The sequence below is a fragment of the Ovis canadensis genome, chromosome 3, assembly GCF_042477335.2.
Source record: "Ovis canadensis isolate MfBH-ARS-UI-01 breed Bighorn chromosome 3, ARS-UI_OviCan_v2, whole genome shotgun sequence".
In the NCBI taxonomy this organism is placed as follows: domain Eukaryota; kingdom Metazoa; phylum Chordata; class Mammalia; order Artiodactyla; family Bovidae; genus Ovis; species Ovis canadensis.
The window spans coordinates 38,623,213-38,646,057 of NC_091247.1; the positions used below are offsets into that span (position 1 = coordinate 38,623,213).

At 42.8% G+C, this 22,845-nt stretch overlaps 1 protein-coding gene across 1 annotated transcript in view; it reads right to left on the minus strand.

The window, feature by feature from the left end:
- Window positions 1–22,845, minus strand: part of ANXA4 (annexin A4) — a 76,213-nt gene that overhangs the window by 31,163 nt on the left and 22,205 nt on the right. Inside the window, exons 2-3 of the mRNA XM_069582930.1 lie at window positions 17,339–17,391; window positions 1,847–1,934 (exon numbers count right to left, since the gene is read on the minus strand). Coding sequence (XP_069439031.1) covers window positions 1,847–1,934; window positions 17,339–17,341 — 91 coding nt within the window. The 5' untranslated portion in view covers window positions 17,342–17,391. The remainder of the gene's footprint in view (window positions 1–1,846; window positions 1,935–17,338; window positions 17,392–22,845) is intronic.

Here is a 22,845-nt window from a genome sequence, read left to right on the forward strand (position 1 = left end):
TGCCTCTGGGTCAGCCTCCATGTCAGCAGTACCCTAGGACCCCTCTATGGCTCCTGCCTTCCCAGAAGTCTCCTAATCAGCCAACACCTACTTTGCCAGTACACTCCTGCCGCAAACCGTGTATTTATCTTGACTCCCTGAGGCCTCAGCTAAAATGCAAAACAGGGAGATGCTCACTTTCACCCCATTCTTTGCTCATGCAGCTCCATTCACCTGAAGCACATTCTCTCTTATCTGTTTATCAAATAAACTCATCTCCCAAGGCCCATCTCAATTTCCATATCCTCCAAGAAGTTTTGCCTGATGCCCCTAAATGAAATGTGATCTCTCTGACTCCTAATGGGATCTTGTGCTCCTCCGTCCCTATCATATTACTAACTGATCGTATTTCCATGAATGCCTTTGCCACCTAGCATCCCTGGATGATTGGACCACAGGATTAGGTTTATGGTCCTTGTCTCCCCTGACTGTCTTTCTCGCATTGGCCCACACAGCAGGCACTGAAAACGGTTGGTGGTATCAAATGCCTCCTGACTCTGAGAATTCCGAATGCCATGTGGTCTATGCTCCAAATTACAGTGCTCTTGCTATCCACCAAAGAATTAGGATACACCTGAAAAATGAGTAGGCCAAGTACTTTTTCCATTTTATTTATGAAAAAGGGAAAATTAGAAGATAGATACAAGGCAACGTCCTATTCAGAGGTAGGCAGCAGGATAGTACAGCAGCTTAAGCTCCAGTTTCAGAGTCAGAATGCCTGGACTTGCCTAGAATCCTGACTTTAACAAACACATTCTGCCCCAGAGACCTTGGGCAAGTTAGTGGATCTCACTAAACCTCAACTTTCTCATTAGTAAAACAAGCTGCTGTCAGAATTAAAACATAATCTATGCAACATATTGTGCCTGACACATAGTAGAGCTTAATAATGGTTATTGTTGCTGCTGGTAATATTGGGGCTGAGCAAGATGAATTCTTTGTGGATAAAAAAACTGGGAAATAACGCCTCATGGTCAAATGTCTTTATCCAAATCTTAAGGAGATTTTAAATACCAGGTATGAAACAGAGAGCACCTCTCTGGACAAATGTCCACTCAGGCAAGTCTGGAGGGAGGGTATAGGTCAGTGGAACCTGCAGTACCGGGCACGGCTATGTCCATCCGGAGGGAGGCCTTGGCCCTGGGGAGCTCTCAGAGGTTGGTGCACTGGAAGACAAGCCCTTCTGGTCACATACACATAATCTTGTCACATAAAGTCCTACACACTGCCCGGGGGTACTGTCCCAGACACACCTGTCACAGGAGCAAAGAACAGGGGCCTGACTCAAGGGGAAGAATGTGGACTTAGAGTTGGCAGGCCCCAGCTTAAGAAGGGCTCTTTGAGCATGACTCAAGGTTCAGCTCCACTTACTCTGTACCTTATTACATAACTTCTCTGAGTCTCAGTTTCCCGTCTGTAAAATGGGGCAAGAATAACAACTGCACCAGCTGCTCTCATTGTATCATGGGATTATTGTATCTACCCATTCACATAATATTTGTCAAAATGCTTTGTTAACCTTCTGGCACAACATGCATGCCTGGGTTAACTAGAAGACAAATACATTTCTCAAATTTGATAGATTTATAATGCTGGAATGAAATTAATTGGGGAAGTCCAGAATGAGTTCATCACATTTAAAAGTCTATAGTAAAAGCCCTCCACTCCAGTTTGCCTTGAAAAGTCACCTGGTCCCCACTGTGTTTTCTTAGAGTGAGACATACATTTGCTTGTGGACACAACACCCTCTGGGTGACTCTAGGATGTAGGACACACAGGGCATGTTCACCGCCAGTGGGACACTTACCAAGTCCTTTCATGGCCTTCCTCAGGGTCTGGGCATCTTCAGCAGCGTTGAAGCCTGAACTGGCTTTGACAGTGCCTCCCTTGGCTGCCTGAGTGCACAAAGAAAGACAGAAAGATGTGACCAAGAGGTGCCTTCCTACCAGCATGGTGGCATCTCACGCAACAAATGTTTGCTGAGCACCCACCAGGGGCCAGACACTTGTCCAGAGGCGGGGACACAGCAGTGACTGGGAGAGATGATGCTCTTGTTCCCTTGTGGCTGATGTTCAAGTTCAGCCAGAGGTAGACAGTAAAGAAGCCAATAAATTAATATTCCACCAGGCAGCCCGAGGTGAAAAGGGCGACAGCGCAGAGAGAGGTCGTGAGGGGCTGCCCTGAGGAGTGGCATTCAGGCTGAGGTCTGAGTGACAGGAAGCAGCTGACTATGCAGAGATCTGGGGGAAAGTGTTGCAGGCAGAGGTAACAGCTGAGGCAATGGCCCTGAGGCTGGAGCTGGCTTCTGAGGGAGGAGTGGAACAGAGGCCAGTGGGACTCGAGTTGGAGGGCAAGCTGGGGAGGGTAAGATAAGTGACACCATTACCTTTGAAGTATTCTTGTCTCCCCAGAAAGTGGGAAATCAAACCTGAATCCAATCAAGCCTCTTGGGTCAAACACCAATTTATGATAAAGAAGAGAAGGAGGAAAATGTTAGCCCACACAACAGGGCTGTCATCGGCACAATCCAGACTATGAGCAACACTACTTGATGAATGCTCTAGGTTCTTTAACAAATTGCAAGAAGAATTAGAAAAGAGAGAAGTGGAGGGGAAATATAGCTTGAAAGAGATTTAAAATGCACTTCAATAAAATAAACGACCCAATCAAAAAATGGGCCAAAGAACTAAATAGACATTTCTCCAAAGAAGACATACGGATGGCTAACAAACACATGAAAAGATGCTCAACATCACTCATTATTAGAGAAATGCAAATCAAAACCACAATGAGGTACCACTTCACACCAGTCAGAATGGCTGCGATCCAAAAGTCTGCAAGCAATAAATGCTGGAGAGGGTGTGGAGAAAAGGGAACCCTCCTACACTGTTGGTGGGAATGCAAACTAGTACAGCCACTATGGAGAACAGTGTGGAGATTCCTTAAAAAATTGCAAATAGAACTGCCTTATGACCCAGCAATCCCACTGCTGGGCATACACACCGAGGAAACCAGAATTGAAAGAGACACATGTACCCCAATGTTCATCGCAGCACTGTTTATAATAGCCAGGACATGGAAACAACCTAGATGTCCATCAGCAGATGAATGGATAAGAAAGCTGTGGTACATATACACAATGGAGTATTACGCAGCCATTAAAAAGAATACATTTGAATCAGTTCTGATGAGATGGATGAAACTGGAGCTGATTATACAGAGTGAAGTAAGCCAGAAAGAAAAACACCAACACAGTATACTAACACATATATATGGAATTTAGAAAGATGGCAATGATGACCCTGTGTGCAAGACAGCAAAAAAGACACAGATGTGTATAGCGGACTTTTGGACTCAGAGGGAGAGGGGGAGGGTGGGATGATTTGGGGGAATGGCATTGAAACATGTATACTATCATGTAAGAATTGAATCGCCAGCCTGTGTCCAATGCAGGATACAGGATGCTTGGGGCTGGTGCATGGGGATGACCCAGAGAGATGTTATGGGGAGGGAGGTGGGAGGGGGGTTCATGTTTGGGAACGCATGTACACCCGTGGTGGATTCATGTCAATGTATGTCAAAACCAATACAGTATTGTAAAGTAAAATAAAGTAAAAATAAAAATTAAAAAAATAATAATAATAATTAAAAAAAATAATGATAATGGGTAAACCTTACTGGAATCCTAAATCAAACAGTTTAAAAAAAAGTGACATTTATGAGGTAATTGGACAATTTTTTTTTAAGTAAGCTGAATGCTTTTATATTATTTGCCTACTTGAATTTCTTCCTTTTTCATAACGGCATTTAGGGTACCAAATTTAGGCCACTTTGCTCCTTTTCCAAGAAAGGGAGGGAAATAGATACCACCTTACATAAAAGTGGGGTGATGAATGTAGAGGGGCAGTTGGCTCCAGAGGCTTGCTTTCTAGCACTACAACCACACGGAACAGAGCACGCAGCTGCTGCTGTTCCGTGGCTCAGCCATGTCCGACTCTTTGTGACCCCATGGACCGTACCCCACCAGGCTCCTCTGTTCAAGGGATTTCCCAGGCAAGAATACTGGGGTGGGGTGCCATTTCCTTCTCCAGGGAATTTCCCTGACCCAGGGATTAAACCCATGTCTCCTGCACTGGCAGGAGGATTCTTTACCACTGAGCCACCTGGGAAGCCCTGAACATGGACTTGATATTTGATGCCATTAAGCAATTAATGTTAACACTTTTAGGTGTGATAATGTCTTTGTGCTTATATTTTATTTTTTTAGGAGTCGAATCTTATACACATTGAAAGAGTTTACAGATGAGAGGATAAGATGATTGGAATTTGCTTCAAAATTACAGGTTGGGGGAAGTGGAGACACAGAAGAAACAGGTTGACCATGAATGAATAGTAATAATAATATAATATTATTAATATATACGAGTTATGATTATATAACAATTATTGACCATGAGTCAATAATAATTGCAGGTACAAAGCAGTTCTATTTATTATTCAGTCTGCTTTTGTATGTGTTTACACTTTTCCATAATAAAATAAGAGACATGACGAGGGCAGAATGAGAGTCTTCACAAGCTGATGAGAAGTGAAAGGTGTTAGTGGCTCAGTCGTGTCTAACTCTGTCCATGGAATTTTCCAGACAAGAATACTGGAGTGGGTTGCCATTTCCTTCTCCAGGGGATCTTCCTGACCCAGGGATTAAATCCAGGTGTCCCACATTGCAGGCAGACTCTTTACCATCTGAGCTTCCAGGGGAGCACAGAAGTCAGTGAGGATTTTCCATTTTATTCTAAATGTGTTATGATCCACTGGCAGGTCTTCAGCAAAGGGCTGGAGGAGATGAACTGATTTACACATTTAAAAGATCACTTGGGCTACTGTATGGAGATAGAGACCAGTTGAGAATCTGGGCCAAGATCCAGGGATATGATGGTAAATGGTGAAATAGCAAAAAAAGACACAGACAGACTCAGCACATGTTTTGGAGGAAAGGAGGCAGAACCTGCTGATGGACTGATGTGGGAGGTGAGGAAAAAAAAGAAGCAAGTGAAACTCTAAATCATTTCCTTAAGCAGCCAAGTAAAGAGTGGTATCATTTACGCAGATGGGGAAAGCTGGAGACTACCAGATTTGAGATGGCAGTGAGGAGAAGGATTTAGAAATTCTAGTTTCAAAACGTTAAGTTTGGGATGTTCGTTAAACATCCAAGTGGAGTCTAGAATGGTTGGTTGTACAATGTACATCTAGAGAGCAGGTCTCCAGTAACACATTTAGGACATACCAGCATTTGGATGGTAGAAGACAAAATGACCTGGGGAGAAACTGAAGAACAGGCATCCTAGGACAAGCCTAGACCTCTCTAGCGGCATAGTGTTAGCAGAGAAGAACCCGAATGGATGGCCAAGAAGGACTGGCCCTCGAGGGGCCAATAAAAGGAAAACCAGAAATGTGTGCTGTCCACAGGCTGAGGAAGGAGGGAGAGGTCAGTGCCTGCTAAGGTAGGCGTGAGCAGAGGGAACAGAAAGGATGGTCAGATCTGGGAACATGGAAGGTCCTGGTGACCCTGACAAGAGCTTCAGCAGTGGAATGGAGGAGACAGAAGCCTGACGGAGTGGCAGAGGGAAGGAGGGGGCATCATGGGGAGGAGACAGCAGCTCCAGATACCGAAGGTGAGGACTAGCATCACCAGAAATCAGCATGCCTTAAAGTGAGACACACTCTGACGTGTATGAGGGATAAAAAGTTAGTAGAGGCCAACAGATTCTGCAAATACAGACTAAAAACTAAAAATGTCAACAAGAAAAACATGGGTTTTTCTTGACCAGCAGAAACCATTTTACTGAATTCTGACTTAGAGATAATGTACTGATTAAGATCAAGGTGCCCTGAGTATTTCTAATGTATTTACTAAATTATTAATGCTATTTTAAAACTGATGTTATTTATAAGGGCTTCCCAGAAGGCACTAGTGGTAAATACCTTGCCTACCTACCACTGCAGGAGACTTAAGAGACACAGGTTCAATTCCTAGGTTGGGAAGATTCCCTGGAGGAGGAAATGGCAACCCACTCAGTATTCTTGCCTGGGGAATCTCACAGAAAAGCCTGATGGGCTACAGTCCATGGGGGTCGCAAAGGGTTAGACACGACTGAAGTGACTTAGCATAATGTACGTGAGGCGGCATAGAGAAATACATATGATTCAATATAAAATAGATGAAAAAATCAGTGAACGAACAAAGCATAGGAAATTACGGGAAATTGAGTTCAATTCACTCACTCAGTCATGTCCGACTCTTTGAAACCCCGTGGACCACAGCACGCCAGGCTTCCCTGTCCATCACCAACTCTTGGAGCTTGCTCAAACTCATGTCCATAGAATCAGTGAGGGCATCCAATCATCTCATCCTCTGTCATCCCCTTCACCTCCCGCCCTCAATCTTTCCCAGCATCAGGATCTTATCTATTGGAATTTAGGCTTCAGCATCAGTCCTTCCAATGAATACTTAGGACTGATTTCCTTTAGGATGGACTGGTTTGCTCTCCTTGCAGTCCAAGGGACTCTCAAGAGTCTTCTGCAACACAACAGTTCAAGAGTATCAATTTTTCAGCACTCAGCTTTCTTTATAGTCCACCTCTAACATCCATACATGACTACTGGAAAAACCATAGCTTTGAGTAGATGGACCTTTGTTGGCAAAGCAACGTCTCTGCTTTTGAATATGCTGTCTAGGTTGATCAAAGCTTTTCTTCTAAGGAGTAAACGTCTTTTAAAATCATGGCTGCAGTCACCATCTGCAGTGATTTTAGAATCCCCCAAAATAAAGTCTGTCACTGTTTCGCTTGTTTCCCCACCTATTTGCCATGAAGTGATAGGACCAGATGCCATGATCTTAGTTTTCTGAATGTTGAGTTTTAAGCCAACTTTTTCACTCTCCTCTTTCACTTTCATCAAGAGGCTCTTAAGTTCTTCACTTTCTGCCATAACGGTGGTGTCGTCTGCATATCTGAGGTTATTGATATTTCTCCCGGCAATCTTGATTCCAGCTTGTGCTTCACCCAGTTCAGCGTTTCTCATGATGTACTCTGCATATAAGTTAAATAAGCAGGGTGACAAAATACAGCCTTGACATACTCCTTTTCCTATTTGGAACCAGTCTGTTGTTCCATGTCCAGTTCTAACTGTTGCTTCCTGACCTGCATACAGATTTCTCAAGAGGCAGGTCAGGTGGTCTGGTATTCCGATCTCTTTAAGAATTTTCCACAGTTTGTTGTGATCCACACAGTCAAAGGCTTTGACATAATCAATAAAGCAGAAATAGATGTTTTTCTGGAACTATCTTGCTTTTTCCATGATCCAGCAGATGTTGGCAAGTTGATCTCTGATTCCTTTGTCTTTTCTTAATCCAGCTTGAACATCTGGAAGTTCATGGTTCACATATTGCTGAAGCCTGGCTTGGAGAATTTTGAGCATTATTTTGCTAGCTTGTGAGATGAGTGCAATTGTGCAGTAGTTTGAGCATTCTTTGGCATTGTCTTCCTTTGGGATTGGAATGAAAGCTGACCTTTTCCAGTCCTGTGGCCACTACTGAGTTTTCCAAATTTGCTGGCATACTGAGTGCAACACTTTCACAGCATCATCTTTTAGGATTTGAAATAGCTCAACTGGAATTCCATCATCTCCACTAGCTTTGTTCGTAGTGATGCTTCCTAAGGCCCACTTGACTTCACATTCCAAGATATCTGGCTCTAGGTGAGTGATCACACCACCGTGATTATCTGGGTCATGATGATCTTTTTTGTACATTTCTTCTGTGTATTCTTGCCACCTCTTAATATCTTCTGCTTCTGTTAGGTCCATACCATTTCTGTCCTTTATTGTGCCTATCTTTGCAAGTAAAGTTCCCTTGGTATCTCTAATTTTCTTGAAGAGATCTTTAGTCTTTCCCATTCTGTTGTTTCCCTCTGTTTCTTTGCAATGATTACTGAGGAAGGTTTTCTTATCTCTCCTTGCTGTTCTTTGGAATTCAGCATTCAGATGGATATATCTTTCCTTTCTCCTTTGCGTTTCACTTCTCTTCTTTTCATAGCTATTTGTAAGACCTCTTCAGACAACCATTTTGCATTTTTGCATTGCTTTTTCTTGGGGATGGTCTTGATCCCTGCCTCCTGTATAATGCCACGAACCTCCGTCCATAATTCTTTTGGTACTCTGTCTATCAGATCTAATCCCTTCAATCTATTTGTCATTTCCACTGTATAATCCTAAGGGATTTGATTTCAGTTCAGTTAGTCGCTCAGTCGTGTCCAACTCTTTGCGACCCCATGAATCGCAGCACGCCAGGCCTCCCTGTCCATCACCAACGCCCAGAGTTCACTCAGACTCACGTCCATCGAGTCGATGATGCCATCCAGCCGTCTCATCCTCTGTTGTCCCCTTCTCCTCCTGCCCCCAATCCCTCCCAGCATCTGAGTCTTTTCCAATGAGTCAACTCTTCGCATGAGGTGGCCAAAGTACTGGAGCTTCAGCTTTTGCATCATTCCCTCCAAAGAAATGCCAGGGCTGATCTCCTTCAGAATGGACTGGTTGGATCTCCTTGCAGTCCAAGGGACTCTCAAGAGTCTTCTCCAACACCACAGTTCAAAAGCATCGATTCTTCTGCGCTCACCCTTCTTCACAGTCCAACTCTCACATCCATACATGACCACTGGAAAAACCATAGCCTTGACTAGATGGACCTTTGTTAGAAAAGTAATGTCTCTGCTTTTGAATATGCTATCTAGGTTGGTCATAACTTTTCTTCCAAGGAATAAGCGTCTTTTAATTTCATGGCTGCAGTCACCATCTGCAGTGATTTTGGAGCCCAAAAAAAAAAAGTCTGACACTGTTTCCACTGTTTCCCCATCTATTTGCCATGAAGTGATGGGACCAGATGCCAAGATTTTAGTTTTCTGAATGTTGAGCTTTAAGCCAACTTTTTCACTCTCCTCTTTCACTTTCATCAAGAGGCTTTTTAGCTCCTTTTCACTTTCTGCCATAAGGGTGGTGTCATCTGCATATCTACGGTTATTGATATTTCTCCCTGCAATCTTGATTCCAGCTTGTGCTTCTTCCAACCCAGCGTTTCTCATGATGTACTCTGCATAGACGTTAAATAAGCAGGGTGACAATATACAGCCTTGACGTACTCCTTTTCCTATTTGGAACCAGTCTGTTGTTCCATGTCCAGTTCTAACTGTTGCTTCCTGACCTGCATACAGATTTCTCAAGAGGGAGGTCAGGTGGTCTGGTATTCCCATCTCTTTAAGAATTTTCCACAGTTTATTGTGATCCACACAGTCAAAGGCTTTGGTATAGTCAATAAAGCAGAAATAGATGTTTTTCTGGAACTCGCTTGCTTTTCCCATGATCCAGCAGATGTTGGCAATATGATCTCTGGTTCTTCTGCGTTTTCTAAAACCAGCCTGAACATCTGGAAGTTCACGGTTCACATATTGCTGAAGCCTGGCTTGGAGAATTTTGAGCATTACTTTACTAGTGTGTGAGATGAGTGTAATTGTGTGGTAGTTTGAGCATTCTTTGGCATTGTCTTTCTTTGGGATTGGAATGAAAACGGACCTTTTCCAGTCCTGTGGCCACTGCTGAGTTTTCCAAATTTGCTGGCATATTGAGTGCAGCACTTTCATAGCATCATCTTTCAGCATTTGAAATAGCTCAACTAGAATTCCATCATCTCCACTAGCTTTGTTCGTAGTGATGCTTCTAAGGCCCACTTGACTTCACATTCCAGGATGTCTGGCTCTAGATGAGTGATCACACCATCTGATCATCTGCATTGTGAAGATCTTTTTTGTACAGTTCTTCTGTGTATTCTTGCCACCTCTTCTTAATATCTTCTGCTTCTGTTCAGTCCATACCATTTCTGTCCTTTATCGAGCCTATCTTTGCATGAAATGTTCCCTTACGTCATACCAAAATGGCCTAGTGGTTTTCCCTACTTTCTTTAAGTCTGAATTTGGCAATAAGGAGTTCATGATCTGAGCCACAGTCAGCTCCGGGTCTTGTTTTTGCTGATTGTATAGAGCTTCTCCATCTTTGGCTTCAAAGATTATAATCAATCTGATTTCAGTATTGACCGTCTGCTGAAGTACATGTGTAGAATATTCTCTTGTGTTGTTGGAAAGGAGTGTTTGCTATGACCAGTGCATTTTCTTGGCAAAACTCTATTAGCCTTTGCCCTGCTTCATTCTGTACTCCAAGGCCAAATTTGCCTGTTACTCCTCGTATCTCTTGATTTTCTACTTTTGCATCCCAGTCCCCTATAAATGAAAAGGACATCTTTTTTGGGTGTTAGTTCTAGAAGGTACTGTAGGTCTTCACAGAACCGTTCAACTTCAGCTTCTTCAGCAATTCTGGCTGGGGCATAGACTTGGATTACTATGATTTCAAATGGTTTGCGTTAGGAACGAACAAAGATCATTCTGTCATTTTTGAGATTGCATCCAAGGACTGCATTTTGGACTCTTTTGTTGACTATGATGGCTACTCCATTTCCTCTAAGGGATTCTTGTCCATAGTAGTAGATGTAATCGTCGTCTAAGTTAAACTCACCCATTCCAGTCCATTTTAGTTTGCTGATTCCTAAAATGTTGATGTTCACTCTTGCCATCTCCTGTTTGACCACTTCCAATTTTCCTTGATTCATGGACCTAACATTTCAGGTTCCTATGAAATATTGCTCTTTACAGCATCAGACTTTACTTCCATCACCAGTCATATCCACAACTTGGTGTTGTTTTTGCTTTGGCTCTTTTCTCTTTATTTTTTCTGGAGTTATTTCTCCACTGATCTCCAGTAGCATATTGGGTACCTACTGACCTGGGGAGTTCATCTTTCAGTGTCCTATCTTTATGCCTTTTCATACTGTTCATGGGGTTCTCAAGACAAGAATACTGAAGTGGTTTGCCATTCCTTCTCCAGTGGACCACATTCTGTCAGACCTCTTCAGCATGACCCGTCCATCTTGGGTGGCCCTACACACCATGGGTCATACTTTCATTGAGTTAGACAAGACTGTGGTCCATGTGATCAGACTGGTTAGTTTTCTGTGATTATAGTTTCCATTCTGTCTGCCTTCTGATGGATAAGGATAAGAGGCTTATGGAAGCTTCCTGATGGGAGAGACTGACTAAGGGGGAAACTGGGTCTTGTTCTGATGGGCGGGGCTGTGCTCAGTAAATCTTTAATCTAATTTTCTGTTGATGGGTGGGGCTGTGTTCCCTCTTTGTTGTTTGACCTGAGGCCAAACTATGGTGGCGGTAATGAAGATAATGGCGACCTCCTTCAGAAGGTCCCATGCATGTACTGCTGAACTCAGTGCCCCTGACCCAGTAGCAGGCCACAGCTGATCCACGCCTCCCCTGGAAACTCCTGGACACTCACGGGCAAGTCTGGGTCAGTCTCTTGTGGGGTCACTGCTCCTTTCTCCTGGGTCCTGGTGTGCACAATGTTTTGTTTGTGCCCTCCAAGAGTCTGTTTCCCCAGTTGTGTGTGAGTTCTGGCAGCTCTATGGTGGGGTTAATGGCAACCTCCTCCAAAAGGGCTTATGCCATACCCATTACAGTAAAGGAGGGGGTAGAAAGGAAATGGAAATAGAGACTTAGGGGTCAGTGTAGTTTTTTGGTGTAAGACACAGATTTTTCTGCCTAGGAGCCAAAGCAAGACGGAATTGTAATCAATAAGTAGAACTGCAGTGTCCACGAAGGGAAAAGAGATCATCTGCCCAGGAAAAACCCTGCTGTTCTTTGTACCATGTGTGAAAGTCACTCAGTCGTGTCCGACTCTTTGAGACCCCATGGAATAGTCCCTGGAATTCTTCAGACCAGAATACTGGAGTGGGTAGCTATTCCCCTCTCTGGGGGATCTTCTCAACCCAGGGATCAAGCCCAGGTCTTCTGCATTGCAGGCAGATTCTTTACTGTCTGAGCCATCAAGCCCAAGAATACTGGAGTAGGTAGCCTAGCTCTGCTCCAAGGGAATTGCCCCACCCAGGGATCAAACCCAGGTCTTCTGCATTGCAGGTGGATTCTTTACCAGCTGAGCCACCAGGGAAGCCCACGCTGTGTGTAGCGAGAGGCAACCTGAATTAGTGGAGCTCTTCTGGGCTTCCTGATTTAGCAGCAGAAGGAAGAATCAAAGTAGCTTTGGTTTTTCATTTATCTACTCCTCTGTTCGCTGACACAAAATATGACTATAACCTGTTAACAATCTGTGCCTTGCTATTCTGAATTCTGTTTTCTTGTCATTGAAACTGGACTAATTAGTCATAGCCAGCACTTTAAAAAATTGTTCTATGTCTTCACCTTTCCCTTAGTTCATCTGTCAGGTGTGATGTGCATATGATTTGTGGAGACAGCTGGTGGGGGAGGATCTGCCTGATATCCATGGTTCCTAGATGGCAGTGGAGTTCAGATTCATCTGGAAACCTTGCTCTGCTCATAATGGGTGCTATGTGCTTTTAAGATGCTGAGTTGACAAGCTGAGAGTAAGAGATTACCAAGGCTAAATTTAGGGCTGAGGTCATACAGAGGGTTCTTCTGACTTTTCTGATAATGCCTCTTTTGACAAATGGTAGAAGTTACCAAATTACCAGTGGTACAATGTTATGGTGATAGCACAGAACGCCTAGGGAGATCACTATGAATTATTGCAAAGGAAGAGGGTTTTACATCTTATATAAGCCCTGGTTGAAAGGCACCCCCACAGCCTGGTGCCTATGACCCCAGTAAAATCTCAGATTCATGGAGACAGTCAGCTCCATCTCCTCTGCATCACTTGGGAGTCATGAATTCTGTAAAGAGAATCCTAATATTGGGGGAAATTTCACCTGTAGGTCTCTGTGAAGGAGACATGGTGGGCATATTTTGAGAGGTAGTAAGCTTAGTGGGAAGGAGCACAGGCATTGGAGTTGAACAGATCCAGGTCGGAATCTTGGCTTCAATGCTTCCAAGCTCTGTAGTCTAGGGGAAGTTTCATTTTTCTCACCTGAATGTTAAGAATAATAACGACACCAATCCACAGGGCTGTTGTAATAATGAAGGAGGATAATACAGCAAAACACTTGGTACAAACAGTAAATACGAAACCAAAAACTCAACTCAGTGGCCTGAGTGGCTCTCATCAGTATAATTCAACATGACCTCAGTAACATTTCTATAATAAATATAATAGTGAGATTCTTATATCTGTTTCTGATAATATCCCTAACGCAAGCCTATGGGGTAATGTCAAAGCAAAATCTAGAATAGAGCATTGTACAAGGTGGCAAAAATAATGTAAAATAGATCTAAGGCTCTTTTTAATTTGATACAAGGATGTACATGGGGCCTATACAGGCATGGAGGATTTTTATACCCATAGGGCAGTTCTTTAGCAAGTCAGACTTGAGCTCTATGAGCTAGTCCACCTTAGGCTGGACTTCTCATGCCCACTGTGGTCCACATCAAGCCCATACAAAGGCTTCAGGTCCCAAGGGGTGTGGGTCTTATCTGCTGGAAGACCAGCCTTTCATCTCCTGAATATGGTGAACTTCAAAACACTCATCACTTTTCTACACTTGACTGAGAAAAAGAGAAATCAATGACACTAACTTCCTTGGTCAGTGGTTAAGAATCCACCTGCCAATGCAAGGGACATGGGTTCCATCCATCCCTGGTTTCGAAAGAGGCCACATGCCACGCACCACAACTACTGAGCCCACGTGCCAAAGTACTGGAGCTCACATACCCTAGAGTCTGTGCTCCCACAACAAGAGAAACTACTGCAAAGAGAGGCCTGTGCACCGCAACGAGAGTAGCCCCTGCTTGCCACAACTAGAGAAAGCACGCACACCAACGAAGATCCTGTGTACCCCGACAAAGACCCAGCATAGCCAAAAAACATATAAAATAAAAATTAAAAAACTTCCTTGGGCACTGAATTGCATCCCCCCAAAAAGGTGTGTTGAACGTCTAACCCCCAGTACCTCAGAATGTGCCTTTATTTGGAAATACTGTCATTAAATTAATTACTTAATCAGTTATAATAAATTAAATCAAGATGAGGTCCTACTGGAGGACAAGGGTAAGCTGCTAATTCAACGTGAATGGTGTCCCTAGAAAACAGCATGTGAAGACAAAGACACTCAGGGAGAAGACACAAGGTGACATGTTGTTGACTCCAGTCTCTGCTGAAGAATGCCTAAGATTGCCAGCAAACCACCAGAAGCTAGAAAGAGGCAAGGAAGAATTCCACTCTGGATTTCAGAGGGACCTTGGCACTGCCAATACCTTGATTTTGGATTTCCACCCTCTAGAAAAGTAAGACAACAAATTTCTATTATTTTAAGCCACCCGGTTTGTGGAGCTTTGTTATGGCAACCATATGAAATTAATGCAGGCATATTATCTGTTTTCTTCTACTATCTATCAATAGCAACAAGCAAATTGGTGATTGGCTGTCAAAATTCTAAACGGCCAAGCTCAGCCCTTGACCCCCACTGGAGACAGCTTTCTGAGTTGAATGTTTCACAAGGTTCTTTCGGAATTCCAGTATTGAAAGAATTTTGGATGGTATTCAAACACTGCCTTTTAAAGCAAACTGCATTGCTGATGGACACTAAGGAAGTGTTAGTCACTCAGATGTGTCCGACTCTTTGCAATGCCATGGACTATAGCCCGCCAGGCTCCTCCGGCCATGGAATTCTCCAGGCAAGTACCGGGGTGGGTACCTAGTATGGGATTAAAATTAATATCTAACAAGATGAATTGATGCAAAGGAGGACTATGCAAAGATAGCTTATCTGTGAGCATTCTTAGGCACTCTTTTTTTCAGGAACAAGATAAGCTGGGGAAATTTGCTCCTGTTAGCTCTGAAGTATCCATATTGATTCAATTCCAGGGCATAATGTATCATTACCTGTTCAGGGAAGGCGGGGGATTCCCCACAAGGAAGGCTCCTCATGTCAACAGGCAAAGGGAACAGAGGATGTAGGGAAGAATGATGAAAACAAATAGCTAGAAATCGGTATTGTATCACAATCGATGAACTGTTACTCAGTTATTAAAATAATAATGAAGATGCTAAATGTCAAAAGACTGGAACATGATACAAAGAAATATGTAGCAGTGAAAAGGAACGGAGGAACAAACGGCTGATACAGAACCATGGGTGGTGCAAAAAATACAATGCTCATAAAAAAGGAGTAGACGCTCTGTGACTCAATTTATAGGATCTTCTGGAACAGGCAAAACTAATCTATGATGAAAACAATCAGATCAGTGATTGCATTTCTGGAATGGAGTGGAGGACAGGGAGGAGATTGACCTGGAAGGGGCATGAAGGAACTTCCTGAAGTGAGGAAATGTTCTATCTTAAGAAGAGGGCAGACACATGGTACATTTGTCAAAACTCATCTACCAGTAACCATAAGAGCTATGCATTTCACTATATGTAAATTATACCTTTGAAAATTTTTTGTAGATATATGAAAACAATGGCTTTTAAAACATGCTTTCCGTTTAGAAATGGATCATATGGTCATTGTAGAGATTTGGAAAAAAAATTTTTTTTTAAATTAAGAAGAAAATCTGAGTGGGAAGGGGAAGGATAAATTAAGAGGTTGGATTTAACCACTATATGTAAAACAGATAACCAACAAAGACCTACTGCATAGCACAGGGAAATCTACTCAACATTATATAATAACCTATAAGGGAAAAGAATATATATATATCTGAATAGCTGTGCTGTATACCTGAAACCTACATGACACTGTAAATCAGCTATGCTTCAATAAAATTTTTTAAAAGAATTAAGAAGAAAATCAAAACACCCATAACTTCACTATTGAGAGTAAATAATTTTAATATAAGATGTAATATAAACATGTGTTAGCATAGCAAAGGTTAGAGTGAATACACTAACTCTTTTTTATGTTCTTATTACTACTATTTCAAAACCACTATTGAATGAGTAGGATCTAAAACTAAAATGATGGAAAATAATAGGAAATTACAATACTGTGATTATATTGAATGGTTTTCCTTTCCTTTAAAGATATACTTTATCTGTCCAATAAATAATAGTCATAATGGGAAAACAGGGTCTAGGAAGAAAAACAAGAGCAACTGAGGCAGTTTTCCTCAGTGGAAAGCCCATGAAAGGATCACTTGGTTATAGTCTTCACATGTAGAAAGGCTGAGAACTTGCTCAGAACAGGAAGAGCAACCCATCAATTTTGAGTCCCCAGAGCCAAATACCATGCACAAAGTAGGGATACCATAAACATGTCTGAATAAATGTTGTACATGTCCAGGGAGAACCCATCAAGAACAAATAGATTTTAAATGAAAGCATAAGAGATTTGGTACAGACATGAGTAAGCCTTTGACTGTCAAGGATGATGAAGAAAATTCTAAAATATCTAACAAAAAAATGTTAAACGTATATTACTGTTTGTTCAGTATAGTTTACACCTCCATTTTCCTAAAGGAAGGCGTCTAGAGCTGGCAGAATATCCAGGTCCTCTCTGGATATAAGATTCTACTTCTATTATTTCTTCCCAGAAGACCAGGGATTAAGCATCACCTGCCCATTCACTTCTCATTTCTCATTCTCCCATTTGGGCAGGAGAAGGAGAGCAGGTGGCCAGCCTCAGGTAGGGCCACATTTGCAGCTGAACGGCTCAGCTTCCACATTAGCAGGCAGCTTTATGGAACCCTCAAAGGGATCCAATTCCCTGCGTGTCCCAGAGATCAGATAACGAAGGAGGAGTCCAGCCACAGCTAGCAGCAGGAGGTGGATGAGAAGCTAAAACACTATTCCTGATGAGCCTAAAAAGATAAGGTAGCACCCAAAGCAGACCGCAGTCATCTCCTGCTGGGAAATGCAGTGGGATTTTGGATTTTTCCTTTTTATTTGCTTACAGTTTCTACAATGAACACGTCGTGCTTCTGCAGAGAGAAATAAGTTGTTTCTGCATCTCAAGATGTTAGAAGGATTCAAAGGAGTCCCTCTTTGAATTAATTTTCAGGGTCAGGAGACTCACCAGCCCTGAAAGAGGGTTTCACCAGTGTTTCAGGCGACTCACCAGCCCTGAAACGGTGTTTTCGGAAAAAAAAGAAAATACCTTTCCATTTCCTCCTCCCTCCCCTCTGTTGAGCAAACAACCCTTTGTATAAGACAACAGGCCCTGATTACACATCCTGTACCTGTCTGGGGCTGGCACCAAGGAGGGTGAAGCCCATCCCCAACTTACCATGACTATGACTTTATGTCGGGGTCACCGTTCGGTCAGTCAAGCAGAAGTTCCTGTGTGATAAAAGCAGAGGGGATGAGAGAACTGTCATTAAAATCATTAATCAAGACAACTCACAGTTTGCACAAAGTTAGGCCAACAGGGAAATAACACCCAATTTCATCAAGACGGCAGCTATTGATTAGCTAAAGAGACAAGAGCCAAGCTAATCATTAAAGAGAAACTGTTCTAAGAGGCAAGTGAATTATGCCAGACAAACAGTCTCCTAGCTGCTCTTCTGCTTGGAGATAACACATTATAGAAATGATCCCTCTTGCTTAGTTAGGGTGAGCTATATTACTTGAACTCAAGCCAAGCCTAGATTCTAAACTGCAAGTGTTAGTAGATCAGAAGAGGTGCCTCTTGGAGACAAAAGATAATCTGACTACATCAGGGGAAAAGTGCTGCACTCCAGCCTTTACCCTGAATGACTCGTGTGTGTGTGTGTGTGTGTGTGTGTACGCGCAAGCGCGCATTTATATAAAATAGCAGGCCACTGGCCCAACTCACATTAGACCTTTCTTTTTCCCAGTGGCCACTGTCACTGCCACCATCTCAGGACTTAAAGGTGTTTTTTCCCTTTAAGCTACAGCCTTACACACTTTGCCTTTGGTTCTTCAGCACCCCCTCCAACAAGAAGCCTTGAGCCATCACACATGTATTCAGTCATTTAGAATGCAAGAAATGTCTTTATTGTAGATGAGCCTCTGAGGGGCAGCAACTGGCTTCCTGTTTGCACATTCAGGTCCTACAGAGAAGGCTCCTTTTCTGAGCATTTGGTGAGATCCTTGAACTCAAAGAATTATCCCAGAACTAGAAGCATGAGGATCACCTATGAGTTCTTTACAATGCAGAATCCCAGGTCCCCACTCCAGACCTACTGCAAGAATCTGCATTTTAACAAGATTCCCAAAATATCCGTCTGCACAGTGGTTTGAAAATCGCTGGCCTAGATAACTCTGTCATGTTGTTATTGTTTAGTCACTAAGTTGTGTCCGATTCTTTGCAACCCCATGGACTGTAGCCGCCAGGCTCCTCTGGCTATGGGATTTCCCAGGCAAGAATACTGGAGTGGTTTGCCATTTTCTTCTCCAGGGGAATTTTCCTGATGCAGGGATTGAACACACACCTCCTACATTGGCAGGTGGATTCTTCACTGCTGAGCCACTAGGGAAGCCCAATCTTATCAAGGAGCCTTGTTCTATCATTCCCCAGAATAACTGCATCCTTCTTGGCCAACTTTATCACCAACTAAGTCCTGTTGGGCCACAGTCACTCTTCATCTTCCACTTTCTGAGGCTCAGCTTCTTTTTCCTTGATTCCCATCACTCACTGCAGACATACCCCGTTTGACCTGGGGGTCAATCCCTTCCTGCGGGGAATGTCAACTGGCCCTGAGGCACAGATTGAGCAAAGGTGCAGAGGTAGGGATGAGCTGTGGCTTCAGGGCGAGGCTGCTGGAGCAGAGGGCTCCAGGGAAGGCTCAGAGATACAGGTGGAAAAGCAGGCGGGGAACTGATTATCAAGGGCCCTGTGTGTCCACCTGAGGAGTTTGACTTAAAATGTAGGCAGCGGAGAAACAGTGAAAGGGTTGGATTTTGCAGAGAAATAATGTAAGACAAAACATACTTTAGCAAATTACTATTCTAGGGAGTAGACTAGAGTCAAAGCCAAGGAGTCAGGAAGGCTTGAAACACTATTAATGGTACAGGAACAAAGATCTGTACTAAAAGAGGCAAAGATCCGGGCAGGATGTGGCCCCTGGGATAGGATTTACACATGACTTTTTTGGAAGGAAGACGTTATTGTATTTAGTGGCTCCTGAATTATCTGAATTTATACATTCAATCACTAAATATCCGTAACACACCTCTATATCTCAGCCATTGTTTTCATTGATAGAGATACTGTGGTGAATAAGACAAGGAACCTACCTTCAAGGAGCTTACAGTGTTTCAGGAAAGACTGACAAATAAAGAGATGACTACATAAGACAATTTGATACTAGTAAGATGAAAATACAAGAGGATAATGGTACAGAACAGGAATCAACAAACTTCCGCTCAGGGGCCACATTCTAATTTTAAACAGTCTATCAGCTGAGAAACATTTTTAACATTTTCAACAGTTGACCAAAAATCAAAGGAATAATATTTCATGACACATGAACATTCTATAAAATTCAAATTTCAGTGGTGGTTTGAGCAAAGCCTTCTGGAAATACCGAGAGTCATTATTCAATGAGCTAGAAATATTTTACCACAGGAAGAAGCTGTGTCACATTTGAACACAGGGTGCTTTTAGCCAGACAATGTATTTTAAAACTTGGACAGCACACAGAGTAAGTCCATTTACATAAAAACAGCTGTTGTGTATTTATTATTTACTAGTATCAACTGAGTTTCTAAATAGATTTTAGAAACGAATACAGTCAATGGCACCCTTTGATTCTTTCATTAGATAGCAGATAATACATGTAAAGCGAACCTACACAAATGCTGCCTAGCACAGTACCTGGCACCTCAATAATTAGGCAGCAGCCGGGAAGGAATTCAACACACCCCTCCCCCAAGACAGAATTGCTATAGGCCTCTTCTCAACTCCACAGAACCATCAGCCCCCTGAAGATGAAAGGCCCTCTTCCATCTGTAAAAGCTCGCCCACGTGTCCACATGTAGAGCCAAGGATTCTTATAGCAAGGGACCCCCAACCTCTGGGATCAAGTGCCTGATGATCTGAGGTGGAGCTGATATAATAATAGAATGTATTGTCCTGGAACAGTAAATGTAATGTCCTGGAATCATCCTGAAGCCATCGCCACCTGCCCCCGCTTCCAGTCCACGGAAAAACTGTCTTCCATGAAACCAGTCCCTGGTGCCAAAAAGGCTGGGGACAACTGCTCTAAGGAACCTTTTCTGCCTCAGCCTCCTTGATTCTTTTACTCTTTCTCTCTAAGAGCCAGCCTACAATCCCATAAGCTGATCAGTATGACCAAGTTCACAGTGACCCAGACTCTGTTGTTGTATACAACTTTGAGGTTGTATAAGCTCCTTTTGCAGCTCCAGGGTCGGGAGAGGGGCAAATTATTAGCAACTGTGCCTCAAACTTTACATCTGGGAAATGCAGACACATTCAGTTTGGGGCATAGCTCAAATGACCTTAAAAGCATCAGGACTCTTCAAGATGGAAAGATGAAGCCTGAAGAGACCATATGTTTGAGAAGTCTTTTAAAATACCAATATGTGGGTGGGAACCTGCATCTTCTTTGTAATATGTGAACTTCTCACCTAGGGCTTCCCCGAAGGCTCAGTGGAAAAGAATCTGCCTGCAATGCATGAGACATTGGAGACACAGGTTCGATCCCTGGGCCAGGAATATCCCCTGGAGGAGGAAATGGCAACCCACTCCAATATTCTTGCCTGAAAAATCCCATGGATAGAGAAGCCTGGCAGGCTATAGTCTATGGGGTCACAAAGAGTTGGACATGACTAAGCAACTAAACAGAGAGAAACAGACACCTAAGGCTCAGAACAGGGCTCTCAAAGGTTTTAGGACATAGTTTTACAGCAACTGAAAGAAAGCTGGTAACTCAACATAAGAGACTTATCCCAAGGGAATACATATTCCTTTGCATAAGGGAGTAATATGCTGTAAATTGTTGTTTAGTCACTAAGTCGTGTCCGACTCTGCAACCCCATGGACGGTAACCCACCAGGCTTTTCTGTCCATGGAATTTTCCAGGCAAGAATACTGGAATGGGTTTGCCATTTCCTACTCCAGGGAATTTTCCCAACCCAGGGATTGAACCCATCCATGTCTCCTGCTCGGCAGATGGAATCTTTACCACTGAGCCACCTGGAAAGCCTTAAGCTATAAATAAATTCAATCTATTTCAGGTTAAGATTACATGTACTTTCAGAAATAATTTACAATGAATTCATAAAGAAAAATTAGGTATGTCAAGAACACACTCCTATTGTTTTTCTATAAGATGTTCAGAAGGACAATTATTACACTATTCCACATACTGCCCTATTATATCACTGCCAGAAATTGGCAACCCAGTGCTGATTCAAGCATAGTTTCTTAAGTCCTTACAGCAGATTGCAGATGCATGAACAAGGCCCACTCCTGGTAATATTGCGGGAGGCCATGCAGACAGCAATGTGATACATTCCTCCCCACCCACCAAGACTTTGGACAGCAGGCAAATGAGACTGACTAGTAAAATCAGTAGATAATCATTAAAACAATGATATGCAAACTCATCTAAGGAGGAAGAATGGCTACCGAGATGAAGCCAGCTGGCCAAAAGCTGTTAGACATATTTAAAGAAAAATTCTGTCCAACAGCAATGCAAGCTCAACCCAAAACCGTCACTGAGGTTTACTCTAAAATGTTTATCAAAAGCCTGGCCTCAAAAAAGGTTGGCTTGGCCCCACGATCAATGTTCTAGGCATCAGATATTTCCCCACTGTGAAGATGAATTTTATCCATCTAAAACTCTTCCTTCTGATTCCTTGATTGCCAAGGAAACTCTTTACTGGAGTTTGGCTTCCCATGTGGACCTCTCTACAAAGTATTGCAGTATACGGATTTTTTTTCTAAGTAATAGTTATATTTCTCAACATAAATAAATAAATTAACCATGTGTGCAAGCATGTGAGTGCCTATGAGTGGTAAGCCCATAGATACGAGCCCGTCCCTAAGAGATGAACCCCTTTTGGATGTGCTAACAAATACAATTTCTCTGGTCTTGCCGGAGGCAACACCACGGTGAATTCACCCCATGACCAGATGCTTTCTTCGAGACCCCAGCATAACTTGGCAGTTGTTCTCCATTCAGATGCACAACATTGACCCAAGACTGGCACTCTTACCCTTCACTGTGAAGGGGTCTGATGGCCTTGTGACACATTCTTACACTGAATCCTTCTCCTCCCTGGAAGATCACATGTGAGTGACTCATTCACCATTTTTCTTTGGCACATGATTTCACTTTAAATCCCAGAGGATGACAAATTTAAACTTTTAGTCTGTGGACTTGTGGAGAGTGCAACTGGGCCCCACCCAGGCACTAAAGGCTTTTTAAAACTGTCTATGAAATAGGAACATGAAAGCGACTCTTCTTCCTTGGATCTTTGATTCTTCTAAAGTTAAAGGAAATTTTGTTCCCTGGATGGGGTTTTTTATTTTTAAACACTTAATCCAAGCAAAGTGTGTAGGCTAAGCGAAGGCAAAGTTGAAGACTTGCTTGCTAAGCAGTTCTTAGAGAAGAATCTCTTTCAACCCACCATCTGGCAAGTAACTTATTAACAGTCTTTTGTCCAAATTTTAGCCACTTATTCACAGCACTGTTGGAACAGTAATAATAATTTCAATCCACAAATAATTTAAAAACACATTTTACATATAATTTAAAACATCCCCACTCTTTCTCTACCATTTGTTCCCACATCATGCCCAAG